The sequence below is a fragment of the Ixodes scapularis genome, unplaced genomic scaffold, assembly GCF_016920785.2.
Source record: "Ixodes scapularis isolate PalLabHiFi unplaced genomic scaffold, ASM1692078v2 PGA_scaffold3__209_contigs__length_174095766, whole genome shotgun sequence".
Lineage (NCBI taxonomy): Eukaryota > Metazoa > Arthropoda > Arachnida > Ixodida > Ixodidae > Ixodes > Ixodes scapularis.
The window spans coordinates 110830960-110850378 of NW_024609868.1; the positions used below are offsets into that span (position 1 = coordinate 110830960).

Below are 19419 nucleotides of genomic sequence, written 5' to 3' on the forward strand. Positions count from 1 at the left end.
GTGTTGCAGTAAAGCACATGACAACGCATTGTCTGAGTGCGTGAGTGTGATTTACGAGTTTCGCAACGTTGTTCGCGCGGCCTGTAGCCTGCTCTTTTCGCCGGGGGGTCCCTATTGTTTCGTCGAAATTCGTTTCGCGGAAGTACGTTTCGTGGACAACTTTTCATGGACACGTTTCGTCGACACGAACGTTTCATCGGCACTCGTTACGCGAATTTCACGCTGCAGGGTCGTTTCGCCACGCGTGTATCAGTGAAGTGCGCGTTAACCCACACTCCCGCCTGCGTTCACACCACTTCGCGGTGACAGCCTGCGGCTGCACATTACAAAAATGTTAACCCATCTAACCGACCCGTACAGGTCGCTTCGCGGCGACAGTCTCGTGCAGGTATTAACTCCCCCCCCCCCCAAAAAAAAAACAAAAAAAAACAAAAAAAAAAACACTAATTTGAGCTGTTGATGACACGATCTGTCGAGGAGACGTCGTTCGATGAACTGATTCCTACCGGTGTATCACCACTGCGTGATGCGCGTTCACTAGTTAGCAATCACAATGCAGCTGATGAATTTCTCATTTCACAGATTGCACCTGTGTCACCGTACGCTGATTCCCCCCAACCACATGGTCTAAGACCATCGTATTGATATTAATTTTTATGCTCATAATATTCTATGTGTATATTAAAGCAATATAGACGCTTTCAGCGCGCGCCAGATTGAGCCGCCATAGCCGACCTTCTCTTGTCTTACCGAGATGCCGAGACACTGAAGCGGGCGTTGTCGAGTCTCCACAAGGGCCTATGCTGGGGAGAAGGACACAGTGACACCTAAAATGTCGATAACCTGTCCTTCTGTGGTAATTATGAATTGGAGCGAACGGAATAAGAGGGAACAAAAACTGAAGGTCGGTTATGGCGGCGCCCATGCACAGCTGCCTGAAAGCGTCTATACGTCCACTCATTACTTGCATGGCGCCACTCAGGAGGGCACGTGATACCACTGTTTCACGGACTGTAAAATTGTATGCATTAATCTTGGCTCTGCAGTCAGACTGTTTGTAAAGAGCTTAGCCACCGTTCCTGCAGATTCAAATCGTCTGAGATGCAAGCTCATATTTTTTTCAGGAGGCGTCATCAACAACAATTGCACGCTTCCTTGTCACTGAGCGTCAGCCAATGTTTAAAGAGCCTATGCCATTCTTGAAGGTGGTATGCGTCTTGTTTGGAGCTTTTTGCGTGTTGAATTTACCTATCTAAAGGAAGCTTTGGCCAGTCTCGAGTTTATTCAAAGGGGAGAGAACCTTAAAATGTGTCAAGTCCACAGGATATGTCATAGAATGACATAATCTATATCACCCTTTCATTTATCGTGCCGTAATGCCCTTTTTCACAACTCGCACAAACATTTGAGCTGTATTAATTTTACAAAGAATTACGCTGATGCATTTTTATAATGAATTGATAACATGTGAACACTGGTTGTCATTAGGCTGTAACTTTCAAGGCAGGGAAACATGGTTATCTTGTATAGACCAGCACGCAGCACTGACGTCTTGCAGCTGCGGCGGCGCTGTCGATGGCACCTGGTGTGGGCAAACGCGGGCTTGTGTATAAACAGCGTGTCGGTGTATAGAATGTGTGTTTGTTCAGCAGTCTTTCAGGTTTAACATGATCCAACACTACCATAGTCTGACCTGATAATAGAAAAAAAAATGGCTTTACCTTCACCGGGCTGAGTGTTCATGAAGCAAGCATGGCATTAATGTTAGATGATGCAATATATCCTCTTAGACTAATCTTCCAAATCAACCTGGAGAAGGGGTTGAAGAAAATGGGAGCATTGAAGCGAACGACGGCCCATCGCAAGATTTTAGCGCTGCTGAAGGGCTTCAAATGAGTCTCCACAGAAATCCCTTGAATCTGTATGTTTTTTTATGGTAAGTGCAAATTTGAATTCCTGCACGTCTAGCGTGTCTCTAAGAGGGAGATAACTCTAATGTGGCTGACGCCAACCTTTTAAGAAGTGTAAGGAAGGGCTTTGGGAATATTCAAAACTTCCAAATATCGAAGCGAATGATGTCATATTTTGTTTATACTTTCATTGAATATGACGGTTCTGCAGTTGTAACAATTTTCAATCTGAGAATGCTCCAGGACACACCATCTTAAACAAGCAACTGAAACGACTCGCAAAAGCCCACACAGAAGTCTGGAAACTGTATGCAAATAAAACTTATTTCCACTCGTTCATTTAAAACTGGAAGTCATCCTATAATTGTAAACAAAGATGTTTGATTTATAAAATTTTTGAGCCCCCAGAGCAAATGCATGATTTGCTGCGATACGCTGCTGTGAACAGGTGATGCATGCATGCAGTGCGAGTGCTACAATGTCAAGGCAGATGTGGCTGACATGATATGGTATTCATATCCTGTGTTATCAGGAGTCTGCATCTGTTTAATTACAGCAACCGGCATCCTGCCATTTTGCAGCTTATCTCCTTGCAACTTTTTTGCCCCTTGCTCTCGCACAAAATAATTATTCGTTCAATATTTAAATGTATTATTATTAAATAGTAACTTTTAAGCTTCGAAGTAAGTGAAGCTGCGTGGTTTTTCTTTTTGTTTTATACAGGTTTTTCAAAGCACAAGTCGGCCGGTTTGGCAGCCACCTGCAGCTATGCTTGTACTGCTTGACTACTTATCATGTCCAGTGCCAACTGCTATTTAAGCTGCTCTAACTTGATTGAATTGATAGTCGAACAATCTTGTGTCTTGTTTTTCAGAAAATACAGTTTGCACCTCAAGACATCGAGCAATGTTTGATGATTTAACCATTTGAACAAGTTGAATTACGGAGTCAACTTCGCTTTTGTTTTTCTATAGTAAGTCACAAGTCTGAGCTTTTACAGATTGAGCATGTCCCTGGGAGGGAGGCAACGCTGATGTAGCTGATGTCACTTTTTCGACAACCGTTGTAGCAATATCAGTCGCTTCTAACATGGTGCCACTAAAACCCCAGTTTGAGTATGTATCAAGCTTTTTTCTATTCCATATTTTAGCAGGTTATGAGTTAAGTTCAAAATGGAACTACATGGTTCATTTTTGCTTTGTAGAGGGTTTTTCAGGGCACAAGTTGGCTGATCTCTGGCAGCCTCCTGCAGCCATGCTTGCACTGCAGTGTTACTTTGCATGTCTAGTGCCAGCTGTGATTTAAGCTACTCTTACTTGCCTAAACTCGCATTCTGACAGTCTTGTGTGTCTTGTTTTTCAGAAAAAATAGTTAGCAGCTCGAAACGTCGATAAATGTTTGATGATTTAACCATTTCAACAAGTCGAGTTACAGAGTCAACCTCGCTTGTGTTTTTTATGGTAAGTCACAAGTCTGATTTCTTACAAATTGAGCATGTCCCTGAGAGGGAGGCAACGCTGATGTAGCTGATGTCACTTTTTCAACAACTGTTGTAGCAATATCAGCCGCATCTAACATGGTGCCACTAAAGCCCCAGTTGGAGCATGTATCAAGCCTTTTTCTAATGCATATTTTAGCAGGTTATGAGTTAACTTCGCAATGGAAAAGCATGGTTCATTCTTGTTTTGTAGAGGTTTTTCAGGGCACAAGTTGGCTGATCTCTGGCAGCCTCCCCATACTTGCACTGCAGGGTTACTTTGCATGTCCAGTACCAACTGCGATTTAAGCTACTCTCGCTTGCTTAAACTGGTATTCTGACAGTCTTGTGTATGTCTTGTTTTTCAGAAGATACGGTTAGCATCTCGAAATGTCGAGCAACGTTTGATGATTTAACCATTTGAACAACACTAGTTACGGAGTCAACTTCGCTGGTGTATTTTCATGGTAAGTAAAAGGTCTGAGTTATTACAAATCGAACAGGACTCTGAGAGGGAGACAACGCTGATCTAGCTCGTGTCACTTTTCCGACAAGTTATGTAGTAGTGTCCATCACATGTAACATTGTTTTGGCCCCAACTGGTGTTACTATGCACTATAGCTAGATTCAAACCTAATATGCTAAATTCATTTGAATCTAGTTACTATAGCTAAATTCAAGCCTACTAGGTCGCCTGCTGCTGGCTTTTTGTATCCGATGATTTGCCACGTTTGATTCGCAGGTAGTATTAAGTAGTGACACGTTGCAAGTAACATATTAATGTAACAATTGTTTTCTTGTTTGTGGGAAGTAACTTCTGTAACTTCTCGCTAAGTTTGTTGGAAGTAACTTCTGTATCACATTATTCTTTTCTGGATAAAAAAAAAAGTAGCAATGTTCTTTTGTAGTTAATTTTCTAATCTTTCTAATTACAGTTACATTGAGGAGCATAATCTGATGCATACCTTATATCTAGATTGTCATGGATAGACAACGACCAAAAAGATTACGCATTTTGGATTATGAATACAGAGAAACACTGACAACAGATAAACGAGGAGAATTTTTTTTTTCAGCTCCCTCCAAAAGTTGTGCGTACTGTGAGGCGCAGTGGTGGAGAAAGATAACCTCAGCGGCAATGGCTTTGTGTATCGTTAAGGTCTTAACCAGGAACAAATCCTTGTGTGTGCAAGCCATTCCACCGAGTGTGCCAGTTGAAAGCTTGTTCAGCGATGGAAATAGATGCGCTTGCCTTCGGTAAAGTAAAGATTTTGGATGAAAATTTACAAAAGCAACCGCTGCTTTAAAGGGCAACTCCGGCCAAAACTCAAAATGAATTAAATTACTGGTATCGCTTTAGTGACACAAAATACGACCCCAGCCAAAATATTACGCCCGTGGGACGCGGCATTCTCAACTAATGCCGATAATAAAAATGCGACCCGCCGCGAGCCGCTGCTCCTTAGCGGGTTGCCGATCGCTCAAGCAACATTGGAGTCGTACTCTTTTTTTTTTTCTCCGTTCCGGACGGGCGCACGGCGCACCCGTTGCGCGCGCTTCTTTGTGCCGCTACCACCGCTACTTCGGCTTGTGATGACGTTGCTTTTATCTGTAGCCCGTGTAGCTTCGGTATAGCCTTTTGTTTATTTGCTTGTGAGGACTCCAAGACTCGTTTTAGCGAGCAACTCGGTGCGCCCAAGACTGCCCGGCTGTTCCTCGAAATATGCCGAGTACAACTTGTAGCGCTGTGGGCTGCTCAAACAACCCGCTGCGCAACCCGGAGGTGCTTTTCCACAAGTTTCCAACGGTTCGGAAATTGGAGAAGCTGTGGGTGAACGCCGTTCGACGAGTGGACTTTGGAAAGCCTTGGATACCGACCCCCAGATCGAAGCTCTGCTCCGATCATTTTTCGCCGGAGAGTTACGAACGAAACCTACGGGTGTTGGTTGCTGGTGGCTCATAATGAAAAGGAAAAGAAAATGTTCTGCTTTGTGCCAGTGCTTGTTTACTACGCTATCTCGTGAGTAATACAAAGGTCCGTAACGACTACGAGCGAACAGCCGGCGCGTGAAGCTTATGCGGTATAAACATTCGCCTCCCAATCGTTTGAACCCGTTACGCAGCAGTATTAATTAACACTGGGCTTGTGGATACCACAAAGGACTTTCGAAAAATCGCGAAAGTTCTGATTTGTAAGTTACAACTCTAATTTACCTGAGTTCGGCTGGAGGTAGATATAATATTTAAAAATGCAAAAAAAACAAAAAAAACTTGCCTTAGTCAAAAAGTTACGAAGGAAATCTTTTAAGATCCTACGTATTCCAATAAAAAAATTGTTATTGTGGGGGAGGGGGAATGTGGAAGGGAAAGAAAGTGTTCTCACCTTGCTAACGTTCTCTGTTTTCCTCTATCAACCACAAAAACTTTCGCTAGCTTTGAGAAGAAAATGACTGCCCAAAGAACTTCCTTTTCTTTCTTTTATTTTTGTAGTGCGGCAAGTTATTTTATTTTTACGTATTAGATTCACTATCTAGCAGTGGCGTCACGAGGGTCAGCGGCACCCGGGGCGGTAGCCCGCCGCGACCCCCCCCCCCCCCCCCCCCCCCCCCCCACGTCTCCCCCCCCCCCTTGTGACGCCACTGCTACCTAGACGAACTCGTGTGGTGAATTAGTGTCATAGCTTAAAAATTCGGCTTTTACGCGCCTGAGGAAAAAAGAACGAAAAAACATACGTCTACAGCTTAGCACACGTCTGTTCAAGTGTCGCGGCCCGCGCCGGAGAGCGTCAAAGCTTTGTGTCTGGGACTGACCCGCAGCGCGAAAGCAAGAGGGCCCCCGTACTGTACGTCACTGGCAGCGCAGCGTAGATCAACGCCGCTCCTTCCACGGACTCCCGATGACAATTTAGGCCTGGCGACGATTACGTGAGACCGCACGCACGCCCACAGCTGCCAAACGAGTTCACTAGTTGTCCAGTCGCTAGCTTTTGGGTATAGAAGCGACGAGTACGGCACGGCATAGCGCACGCACGGCGGCAGCCGCCGAGCACGGCATCGAACGAGTTGACGGGTGTTCCAGTCGCTAGCTTTTGGGTATACTCACTAACTCTTGCTACATGTGCTGGATAACTACCACGTATGCAGAATTAAAACAAAATCAGCTTACCTTCTATTTTTAGACGGCTAGCGCAACAGAGGTAGCCGTAGGTGCCGCTCGGCCTGCGTGCTCGTTGAACGAGAACGACCATGACGTCAAGTCCACATAGCGGCTGATTTCCAATGTTGCCGGAACCTCAAGCAGCTAGTTTCGGTTTTGTCGGCCGCGCCCTAAACACAACTTTGAGACGTCGATATCTTTAAAACTACGCACAATAACGAGAAAAAAATTACACCTTTCAATTCAGGGACGCTGACTGCACTAAAAACAATCATAATCCCAAAATCGAAAGTATGGACCGGAGTTGCCCTTTAACATAAGATGTAATAACACGGATACAGGCACTTTGTGCAATAAACTTGAGCATAGATGGTTCCTACTTTTCCTTGTTTATTTCTTTAATAAAAAAGTCAGGTAAAATAATGGTATTACCTCTTAAGAATAACTGTTATAGGTTACCTTTTTCTTAACTAGCTTAATTAGGTAGTTTTTGTATATAAAGTATCTTGACCAAGGCGACAAATATTGCAAGGGCCCTCTAAATGCATATTTTTCGCTTAGTTTATGTGGATGCATACAAGGTCTTGCTGCAAGAAGATTTTAAATCTGCTTTCTTGTATATTCTAACACATTATAATGTAACCTTTAACAAAAGGGAACTGCATGGTTCTTTAGTCTTGTTTGTAGGAATTTCTTAAAGCGCAGGTCCGCTGATTTCTGGCAGTCTCCTGTGGCCATTGCACTGCGAGATTACCTTGCATACTTATCGCCAGCTACAATTTAAGCAGCTCTCATTTGTATAGATTGTCATTCGTGTTTGTCTTTTTTTTTTCAGGAACTACATTTGAAACTGTACAACGTGGAGCAGTTTTTGACGATTGAGAACTTTGAAAAAGTCAGTTCGTGGAGTTGGCTGCGCATGTTTTTTGCTGGCAAGTAAATACTTCAGTTTTTTAAAATCTAGCATGTCTGAGATAAAAGCAAACCTGATGTGACTGACAGCACCCTTCTGAAAACTGTTTGGACAATATTGGTCACATCTAACCAGGGTTTTTCCCACGGTGGGTGGCAGTGGCTTCGCTGCCAACTAGTCCTGCTAGCCACCCAATTCCTTGAAAAATGTCTTGTGGCCTGCATGTTTTGGCTTGGAAATCCACAGTGCTCGCCAGATTTCTGTGCCACGACATGCAGGTACAGGTCCCCACAATCCAAATTAATGCGACTTGGTTGAGGTGCTAGGAGAAGAAAGCTGCAGCTGCTGCCTCTGTCCCCCTCCCCTCCACAGTCGCAGTCGGATGTCTATTTGTCTACAATTTATGAAGAAAAATCTGCGTCTAACATTTATTTTTATCCTTAAATGTACAGCTTCACTAGATCAAAGGCCACATTTTATAAGAAGGCCTTCCACAAGATTGGCTTTTTCCTCTTTATCTGTGCAGACCCGATTATAGTCTCTGTAAATTAATTTTAAGCGGTTGGCTTCACATATTTATTTCTAGTAGATATAAAATAACTGATGTAATGAAAGTTTCATGGTACTTTTTTTTTTAATGGTTTGCTTGTTTCAGCTTGTCCTGTTTTCAATTTAAATGCGACAGCATTTGTGGGTGAACCTTTTATCACTTTTTATTGGTCAGTTGGTGTGTTGGCTGGTTCGTGTGACCGATTTGACTCTAGCACAGGCAACGGCACAGGCACTTGAGGACAGCTTGGTTTGTATGAGCACTCATGCAGAGAGAACGCTTTTTAAAATCGTGCATCTGGCCCTATGCCTTTGCCAGCTCCAAAACCAACTTGTGAATTGGAGTACCTATATGGCATGCAGGTACACTAAAATGCATCGTTCGCACACATCAGAACAATCTCTTAGAGAAAATTATAAAGAAGAATCTCCCTTTGAACGGGCAACAAAAAAAAATGCGCAGTCAGAATGCGCTGACGAAGTGGCCAAGCGAGCTTCTTGAGTGGTAGGCACTTGGGTAAAAAAAATGGCTAGATCACATTTGGGGGGTAATCAGGTGCACAAAGTGTGGAGCTTGCAAACAGACATGCATGCCATATAAAAATACTCTGTTAATTTTTAACTCGCTCGACTCAAAAGCGTGTGCACAGGTGTGCTCAAACGTGGATAGGATGGAGCTCCCAAATAGTGAGATTGGCAGGGGTGGGAACGGCTGCGCCATTTTGCGCCAGACGGATGTGTCTGCGCCATCCTGCGCCGCAGTTAATACCTTGCTCCATTATGTGCCAAATGGCAAAATGTGCGCCAAAAGCTTTTTTATTTTGTCTTGGTTTCGGTTTTATTGACTTGATTGGCCAGAATGAGCGCGTTTAGCCTGACCGGCCTTGTAATCCTTTGTTCTGTTTATTCTCCCTGTGTATCCCGAGTAGGAAGCGCGCGAAAAAACTCGGGATTCTAAGCTCTACACCACCTCCTGCGACTGGATTGTTATTCTTTAACCATAAGCGGTTAAGCAAGTCGGCTGAGCTGAGGTCGAGCCGTTAAGCGTCAGATTGCCTGAGGCTCTGCGGCCCGGGATCCGGACGTCAGCCAGTTGAAAACAAATGAGCAAAATATTCCTTTTAGTACTTCATCGTTAGAAGTTGGAACTGCATTCCCGCAAGATAAATTGTGATTTGATAGAACTGAAACACTGTCCAATCCGAAACCTTGCCGGCCAGCAGCTCTTACGCGAGTGGTAAATCTGCTCGGCATACATTAACCTTGCCCCTGCTTATCGCTTCAAATACGATAACTTCGTTAATCGTAGTCTGCTGCTTCGATATCGAGTTGCACAATAGGTTAAAGTCGAAATTTGTTGCCCTATTCCTCCATGCAACTCCACGTCCGTTGCTTACGCACGTCACGTGGTTCGCACATATAATTACTATGTCGCGCACGTGTGGGTTGTGCGATAAGCAGTGCTGGTTTGCATTTTGAGCAACTGAAATCCACTGAGAAAATGTCAAGGATACTATCTTCAGAAACATAGGGTACTTGCTTTTTGATTCTCATTCACCGCTCATTCACACTGGAAGAGGATCCGCGTTCGCAAAGTGGTTGCGAACGCGGTTGTATAAAGATCCAGTACAATTGCACATGCACTCGATGACATCAAGTGCGCATGCAATTGTACTGGATCTTTATACAACCGCGTTCGCAGCCGCTTTGCGAACGCGGATCCGCTTCCAGTGGGAATGAGCGGTAAGGCTCACAAAGTTTCAAGTTTTCGCATCTGTTATGCTGTTATCCCATCTACCTAGGTCCCTAACCACTCATGTTCATCTGTGCTGCTAAGCACGATTGATATTGCTCTCGTGCTTGTCGAAGACACAAGCTGAAGTGCAATAAAAACTGATCTGAGCTGCTCCTAGCCTGCTCCAGAGCATAGTTTTAGGTGCTCCCAACCTGCTCCAAAACAGCTGTTTCAGCTGCTCCCGTGGCTACTCCCAAGTACATTTCATGAGTTCCACCCCTGGATTGGGAACTGGGGAGGAAGCTACTGCTTAGTCCCCAGTTTTTGATAGCAGTTTTAGTACAAATGCACTCTCTCACCCCCTCAGTTCTGTGAAAACTTTCAGGGATATCATAAAGTTTTTAATGCTCGTGCTCTCTAAGCACTCGAGGCTGACCACCTGATTCGACGACGCGAAAGAGTGCAAGTAGCCCTTCGTTCTAATAGGAGATTTTAAGTGGCTGCCCAAACTTAGAAAAGTCTAGGATATGAGCTTAGCCAGTGTTACAAAGACTCTTCTGCAACATCTCATGAACCTTAGAAATAAAGCATTACTCAAACTGGATCGAGTTTTCCGGTTGGTTCATCAGTTCTCAAGAAATGTTTCACATTATAAAGCAAATCACTATTGTAATTCCGGCATTGCATTTTTTCACAGTTTCGAACGAATCTAAGCTTGAATGAAGTGTATCGGTTTTGACTAAGGAACAGGAGAACAAGACCCTCAAGTCAAACATAGGTTTTAGATATCGGATCACAGGATGAACAATTAGGGGCTATGTCCATTTGACTTTTGTATAAGATGCATGACTAATAATTAAATGGGCTGAGGGGGGCTGTGTCTTATGCACAAAGCTCAATTTGCACATGTTGATTTGATACAGATATTTAATTATTTTTTCTTTGTTTTCTCTTCTTTAGCACATCACGTTACATGCAGCATCTGAAAACAAAGGCAAAACACCACGGGGCTCCACTTTGGCTTCTCAAGGACCGAAATAAAGTGTTCGAAGGTACTTTTCTTATTTTCTGATCAATTATTCAGGTGACATTGCATGATTGTTGCAAGCAGCATAGGAAAGAATACTCAATATTCTTTTAAAGAGATCCTTTTCCAATTCAAAATTCTGTAACCTTTTTTTTTTATAGAAATCCTGTTGGTCTCAGCGTCATAATGAACATTGCTTTATGTATAGAGCAGTATCACTAAGGGACTGGCTGTAAAACGAACTGGAGAAATTTGCTGCTACAAGCATTGAGCTCATATTCTTACCAAAGGTCTATTTTAGCAGTGAACACTATTGTGACATGTCAAGGCGCAGCTCCGTCTCTGTGGAATGTGAAAACAGCATTCTCTATATTTTCAAGCATGAGTGCCGACGCAGATGACAGAGTGACGTTTGGTGTTGTTGAGAAGGTGCTTTATATCGCTGTTTGAAATTGCAATGATCGCAGTGGCCGATCAGACTGCAGATAATGTTTTGTAATCGCACTGCCTTCTATAATTCTGCCTGTTGATCTGAATGCCAGAACTTGCAGAAGAAAACACAACTGACTTTGAGGAAACTTGCTGCAGATGCATTGCTCAGCTGTATTGCCTGGTTTCCACAACAGGTGGTGGCACTTCTCGACAAGAGCACTCAACACAACTCAGTTGTATACATCGGTGCCCATTGTCAAAAATTTTAATAATATAGTTCTATTTTTCACAGAATGGAGTTGCACCTTAAAAGTTTTCATGGGAATCTGTGTCACAAAAAGAAAACCGTTGATAATAAGTTCAGTTTGCTAAATGGAGGCATTGATTCATCCAGCTCGTTTTACAGCCTACCTTTCAATTGACACTGCCCTATGTGGAGAGCAAGTCGTCTGTTTCTTGCGTAGACATTACGGTGACGTCAGAAAGGTGACGAGCTCTCATTGGCTTTGAGCGGAAGATATAGTGGGTAGACCACAATGCTAGACAGTATGAGGTTTACCTACTATTTTTTTTTTTGTTCAATCGGTCAATAAGAGCTCGGCCTTCTGACATCACTGCAACCCCTGTGCAAGAAGCAGACAAACTTACGCTCCGCATAGGATTACGGATACTCAAAAGTGCTTTCCGTAATATAATTTACGGAAAGCCTACTCTGAGTGCCCTTTTACGGACAACTTTTAAACACTTTTACGGATACTAGAGCGATTTCCGTAATAGGTTTTACGGAATGCATATTCCAGTCCGTTGTTTTACGGACAGCTCTTGAATAGCGTTACGGATAGTAGAGCACTTTCCGTAATCTGTTTTGCGGAACGTCCTTTAATTTGCGGATTGTGTATGCGTTTAAAAGGATTTTTCCGTTATTAGGATTACGGATGACCTTTCCGGCAGCATAGGTGCCAGAGAATTTCTCCGTAAAAGAGGGCAAATTTTTTTACAGTGTATATCGCACCGTTATAAAGCCCCTCGTAAAATTCGGGGCCGTCTGTTCGACTATAGGGCGCTGCACGTCGAAATGAAGTTTTGGGGTGCATTATATGGGACGAAAGGGTGTAAGGTGATACCCTTTTTTTCTAGAGTGTAATGTGGAGGCGGAAGCCCGCTAAGACCCGCCCGTGCTTACCAAGGAGGTTATATTTAAGACTTCTGGATTGGCGGTGGGGCTGCGGAGCTGACGCCAAAAACGGCGACCGTCGCCATCTAACTAAAGGTAAAAAGCGCATCGGCTTTCTAACTTTCAAGCGGCTTTTGAGTCCTCTAAAACAAATTAAAAAAAAATCAGTTTCGTCTTTTTTTTTAATACGCAGCCCCAAAAGCAACGGTGCACTGCTACTGCCACTTCGAGCGCCGTTTCGTTTCACCTTTAGTAAGATGGCCGCCGACCGGCAAAACTGGCTTCACCCGGTCGCATGGAAGAGTGCGGGAGACCGCCACTCCAGAAGTCTTGATATAACCTCCTTGGTGCTTACAATGTGCTTAAATATCTTACTGGCTGGAGATATGATTCAAGTGTGAAAGGTGGCTTGTAAATTTGTATTTGCCTGCCGTAATAAGATTTTAATCGACATTTTTTTTTGTTTGACAAGCAACTAAATAAGATGGAGTCATTTTTTTAATGTATTCTAGGATTGCGTCTTCTGCTTTGGTTTTGATAATTAACAAACATGGCTGCCGGCGTCTGCGGAGGGCTGAACGAGCATAGCCCGTTGATCTCGTCACTTCTTATTCGTGCAGGTTGTTTAAAGTTCACAGAGGTGTTTAGAGGAAGATATCACCAGTTGGACATGGTTTTCAGCGAACAACTGTCGCAAGTACTCGCCTTCGGAAGCGCTGCACGGATGCTTGTTTTCGTAGCTGCAGCTACGATAGCCTAAGGCCACTCCATGGATTGGCCTTAGCCTATTGCCCCTGTTTTGATAGATCTGGCTTGAATTTCTTCCTTTGCGCGTGTTTATGCTCAATTAAGATGTTTGTTCCCGTAAAAGCCGCCCCACTGCTTTGAGAATTGTGCAATCGTCCTGACTGCGACAATGGTTTCAATACCAACATGATACTATACAGGCACGAATTTGCGAGCAATCTGGCTAAAGGCAGTCAGGCGTTCGGCTCGTATCAAGTTAGTCCATGGCTCTGTTCCAAAATTTAATCGCTCCAAGTCCGGAGTAAAGGTTTCGTACCGTGACTTTTCAGAACTTACTCGCGCTTACTCGATGACGTCACAACTCGCGTTCCATAAACGGGTTGTTTACTCCGGAGTACTTACTCACGCTACCTTCCTCGATTGGTGAGCAACGCCAGTAAAGACGTCACGTGATCTGTTCGCCGTCTGCTTGTGATATGTTTTCTGCGCTCACAGCCGTCGAAACTCGTCTCCTTCGTTGGCTTTGGTGGCACACGTTCGAAATGGCTGAGAACGAGGTGCAACCATTAATCTGTGGTTATTGTGATTGGCTTTTTTCAACAGCCGAATCAACTGTACAATACATCCAGACCGTGCTCCTTCCGTAGCAACGTATACCTGTTGTTATTATCAAAGTGCGTGCGCAAACAGAAGCTTCTCCGTGTCCTTGGAGTTGGAGTGAACTCCTTATTCTTACGTTCAGGGCTGAAGATGTTCGAACGCTGTATCCTCTCTTTCCCAGAGTCTGCGTAATAAAAGGATAACGCCGGTAAAGCAGTGAAGGCTTCCAAGACTTCATGCATATGATCAGTCAAGAACACTTTTCCTCCTCCCCAAAATTACTTTATTAACTTTGAGGACACGTTTCAGAGTAGTAAATCAATAGCAAGAGGGTAAGAAGATACTGTTTAAACGCAAAAATAAAAAAAAACACAAGTAAACAAGAAGAAAAAACATGGTACAAAAGTTAAATGGCGATAACAAGTTCACAAATCATTATACAATTTTATACCTCGTTCATCTGATCCAAAGGAAACACTAATAAGTTCACAAAACTTAAAGGCGTTAATTTTTATTACAATGTCGTGGAGTAATAAATTCCAATTGTCAATATGAAGGCCTAGCATAGAATTTGCCGAAAATAAAGGCGAAGGGGGGATGAATTTAATTTTACACACATCGTCAACCCTAGCGGAAACTCGATATGGGGCCCTGAAAAAGGGCCATTTGCATTTGTGGATAGCGATAATATATTCTATGCTGGAGGACAAGTCGGGAGAGCCTTCGTGGAAAAGAAAGTGTTTGGAGACCAGTTCGAAGACGGGGTGAAGTGATACTGGTATAGGTAGTGTGGTCGGACTAAATCTGCATTAATGCTCTGTTTTGAATATTCCCTAGTTCGTTAGAGAGATAATTTTGTAATGGTGGCAAAATCTGTAGTACGCATTTCATTTGGTACCGAACCAGGGTTGTGTAAGCTAGCCTTTTGATTTCGGGTGAACAGAGTCTGAGGTTACGTTTAAAGTATCCAAGTATGCGGTTAGCTTCTAAGACAACTTCCATGTGAAAGCTCTGGTCAGGCAAAGTCCTAGATGCCTATATTGTCACGAATGACAAGGGATAAGGCGATAATAACTGAAGAAACTAAACGTTTAATGGGGGCGAACTTGTGCCCAAAAATAAAAAGGAAACAGAAAATAACAACAGAGAGTCGCGGGCGTCGAGGTCGGCCAAAGAGCAGAGTCGAACGCTGGGGCGAAACTGACTGTGGCTCGCCCCGCGGAGCCTCCTATGTACATGCGTGTGCTTCTGGAATAATCGGCGTAGAAAGTTCGACGCGTAGAACATTCGGACCTGGAACAAGCAACAGGATTCTCGAATTTACCAGAATACTAGTCTGCAGGAATAAATAAAAAGATGCGTCGCCCCCAGGAATCCAACCCTGGCTTTTCGCGTGGGAGCCGGGTACGATAACCGTTAGGCCACGCGCGCGCTGCCTACTTGGCCAGCTGCGTGCGCGGCAATATGATGTGCAGTGAGTGGACCTATGGTATTGATACGTAGTTGGTAAAAAAAATTGGACGAGGTGGAACGACCAGTTTATGTTAGTAACTTGCACGTTTCCATGTTTAGGTTCATCTGCCAATTGTTACACCACGGTTCAATTATATCAAGGCAATTGAAGTGTTCTATGCTCATCTGTTGTTCTGATGGCTTTGTTAATGACGCAGTCGTCTGCTAAAAGGTGCACGAGGGATGATAGAGATTTTTTTGGGCCATTGATGTGTTACGAGTGTGGGAAGAAAAGAACAGACGCCTGAGCCTTCTGACGGTCTGCATCACAGTCCTTTTTCTTTTATGAGCATTGTTTTCTGCCAGTATGTTTTGTGGTGCGTTGGTGGCGCTAACAGACTCTTAAAATTCCTCTCCCTTTAAAAAAGTTCGCTCATTGCTCATGGGGAGTAACGCTGAACTTGCCGTCTGTCTCTTGCACTCCGTCTTGGAGCAACGGGACTCGGTTCAACCATGACGGGTGTGTCGACCATGGTTGGATTCAGTAGAAGGTACGTTACCTCTGTCGATGTAGGCTCCTCCTCGGGTCGAGCCCGGCTCTGTGAAGTTGGCTCCGTCGGTTGCGAAGTCGGCTCCGTCGTTTGAAGCACAGAAGACTGTCCCTGAGAATGGGTCTCTGGCTGCGGTGGCTGTTGCATGGTGTTTGGTCGAAAATTGTCACCATGCCGAAGCCCATGTCTGGAAGTTTGAGCCCAACAGAAGAGGCAATCACTCCTCCAACAACGGAAGCGGGCACCCAATGTGGTCCTGGTCTAAAATTTCTTGCGTATAGACCGTTCCATTAGGGTTATAGCAGAGAGGGTAAAAAGGAGAAAAAATGCCCTCCCCCTCTCATCCGTATGTCGTCTGCTCCGCCGAGTGGGCAGTACCTAGCATCCGGCTGGCGTACAAACTCTGTTTAAAATCGCGTCATCTTGGAAATTTCAAGCGTAGATGCGCAGATTTTGGTATGACAGTTATCCTGTATTCCTATGCTGGATAAAATAGACTAACAGTTAAAAAAATAGGGTTGTGTGTATGTTTATACAGCCTAGAACTTGGTCTGCCTCACACGGGCGACTAATCTCCCAGCTGTAGATGAGAAATTTAGCCAGTGCGGTACAACCGCTAGCCTGTGGTCTTTAACGTGCATCACGCAGAAGTGATACACGACCGCACGCCGGTACGATTCTCATCCAGATCGAAACGGGCAGGGGTGGGGCTCGAACCCAGCGTCCCTGGGTTCTGCAGCACATATCCGCACTCGACCATCCTTCTTTTGAACAGGAACGATGGGAGCTGCCCTGTCAGATGTCTTCACTGACTCAATGACACCCTCATGTTGTTGTCTCCGGAGCTCTTGGGTGACTCTATCACGTAATGTAAATGGCAGTGGACGGGGCTTGCAAAATTTCGGCGGAGCCTCTGGAGTAACAAGGATTTTCGCAAAAATCCTATTGAAGGTGCCCAAACCTTCTTTGAAAGCTGTAGAATACTGACCTATGAGGTCCGCAAAATTAGAAAGGTTGTTCACTGGCTCAAGTCCTTTCAGGCTCAGGCCGAAAGCTTGAAACCAGTTGTGACCAAGCAACGTAAGTGAAGTACCAGAGGTGATGAACAGCGGAAGAACCTCATTGTGACCTCTGTAAGTGACGTTGACATTTGCCTTGCCTTTGGCTTGCTCGAGGCCTCCAGAAAATCCTCACAGAAGGACACTCGAAAAATCCAACTTGACATTGGGGAATTCTGCTTGAAACTTCTCTGCAGGCATCACCGGAACGCTCGCTCCGGTGTCTAGTTCCATGGAAATTGGTTTGCCGAAGAGTTCGACGGTGATCAGAAAAGGTGGTACTGTTGATGCTGTACCCAAGTGCCACATGTCGTAGGCGTCAGTTTCCACAACCTGACGAAGATCTTGCGGGGACATGTCGCCGTGAAGTGTGTTCACCCGAGCAGATGGAGTTGACCTTGACTGACCCCGACGAGCTCCTCCGAAAAATTTTGAATTGGGCGGTTTCCCACTCTTCTTTGAGTTGCACACAACAGAGAGGTTCTGACAGAGGTGACACGTAGATTGGATGTGAGGGCACTGACATACCAGGTGGCTTTTGTCTCCGCCGCGATAACACGATGTGCCTTTCGCCGCGTGCATTATCTTTTGCGTGGAAAGAACGCTTGTACTAGCTTGAGCTTGACAGAGCTCGCCAGCATCTTGTAAAGTTGCAGTCGCGGTGCATAAGCGGTGTGCTACTACTGCGTGTAGAATGAACGAGGGGCAGCCATTTCCATTCCCTGGATTTATTCTTCCTCTTTCTCCTTTTTCCCGCTGCTATATGTGTTGCACGCGCACACATAAAATCCACATCACTACATCACTTCCCCCCAAGAAGCAGACCAATGACCAGAACGAAAGGCCCATTAAGAGCAGACGTAGTCCTTGAGTCGTGCAGGAGGGCACCTGGTACGGATCGGTCGCGATGTTCCTGATGGATCAGGGGCAGGGGCTTTAACAGATCGGTCTCTTTCGTCCTCCCCCCGAACTTGGCGTTGCTCGGTTTCTCAATCAGTCGGGTCTGGAAGCGTTCCCCTGCAGCCATTTGAGAGAGGTGGACATTGAACCACGCGTTGTCCGAGTCACAGTCATCTTCGGATCCTTTGCTCGTGGTGGGGGGCATGGGTTTAAAAAAACTAGCGTTTCTTGTTATTATGCCGTGATCCCGCCGTGCCGTAATTTGCATCCCCTTGACATCGATGACCTGGTATGGCTTGGGATCATAGGCAGGGGTCAGCTTGTTTCTTTGGTTTTGTTTGGAGAGAACTCGGTCTCCCACAGTGAGGCTGTGAGGCCGGGCGTGCCTACGCTTGTCAGCGTATATCTTGTGTTTTGTGCGATTTTGGAGATCTGTGTCTTGCCACTTCTGAGGTGGGTTGTCATTGGAGCAGCTTGGGAGAAGATATCCCATGGACCTGCCGAAAAGCACATCAAAAGGTGGGGTTCCAGTTGCTGAATGGGGTGTTGCCCTGTAGGCCATCAAGAATTCGCCCAGCTTGGAGGTCCAGCTATTGTTTTCCAGTGTTGTCGTTTGTATGAACCGTTTCAATGTTCGCATGAATCTCTCCACTTCCCCATTTGCTTGCGGCCAGTGCGGTGTAATACGCTGATGGTGGAATCCTAGCGTGTGGGCGAATTGCTTGAAGTCGTGGCTCTGGAACGGGTGTCCGTTGTCCGTTTTGATCACCTTTGGAATTCCGAAGATGCTGAAGACCTCGGTGATGCTATTGATGACGGATTTGCCGGTGAGCGATGACAATATCTTTACGACAGGATAGCGGGACGTGTCATCCATAAGGACCATCAAGTATTTGCCGTTTGGAAATGGACCGGCGAAGTCAAGTGAGAGGGCTTCCCAAGGCCGACTGGGCTTTTCTGGAATGGCGATGGGGTCGGCATGTTGGTACTGAATGGCCGCTTGGCACGCCATACAGGTTTTCAGAGCTGTTTGCACTTTAGTATCGAGATGAGGAAACCAGACCTTCTGCTTCATGAGCTTGGTTGTCTTGGTTATCCCTTGGTGCCCCACATGTGCAAGAGATATGGCTCGTTGCTGGAGAGTGGCGGGTAGAACGAGACGAGTACCTTTCAGCAGCAAGCCATTGTCTGCCACAGAGAGCTCGTGTTGCATTGACACAAAGTCCCTGAGAGCTGGGTTGCGCCATCTGGCAGGGCTCTTGAGGGCAGCGATCACTTCCTGTAGATGTTGGTCACTAGCCGTGGCCTCAACTACTTCTGCGCTAGTCATAGCTTTTGGAAGATGGCATTGAGCAATAAGGTTGACATACGCATCAGTGGCATGAGCCAGGTTCGCATCAGCGGGAAGATTTGGCAAGGGATGGCGAGACAAGTAGTCCGAAGGGTTGCTGCTTCCACGCGTATGTTCCACTGTGAAGATATATTGCTGAATTCTCAGACCGAGACGCTCAAGGCGTGCCGAGGGAGAGGCTCTTGGATTGGTAAGGATTGACACGAGTGGTTTGTGGTCTGTGTGGAGAAGAAATGTGTTGCCATATAGGTACAGGTGAAAATGCTCAACTCCCCATACCACAGCAATTAGTTCACGTTCAATTTGGGAGTATCGTGATTCCGTGGGGGTCAAAGCACGGCTAGCGTACGCGACAGTTTCAATGATATTGTCTGTCTTCTGTGCTAA

At 45.2% G+C, this 19419-nt stretch overlaps 1 protein-coding gene across 1 annotated transcript; it reads right to left on the bottom strand.

The window, feature by feature from the left end:
* Positions 1–17583: 17583 nt before the first annotated feature.
* On the bottom strand, positions 17584–19011 carry LOC121837255 (uncharacterized protein K02A2.6-like). Its single transcript, XM_042292839.1, has one exon. It carries the CDS (start codon positions 19009–19011, stop codon positions 17584–17586), a length of 1428 nt encoding a protein of 475 aa, XP_042148773.1.
* Between the last annotated feature and the right edge of the window lie 408 nt (positions 19012–19419).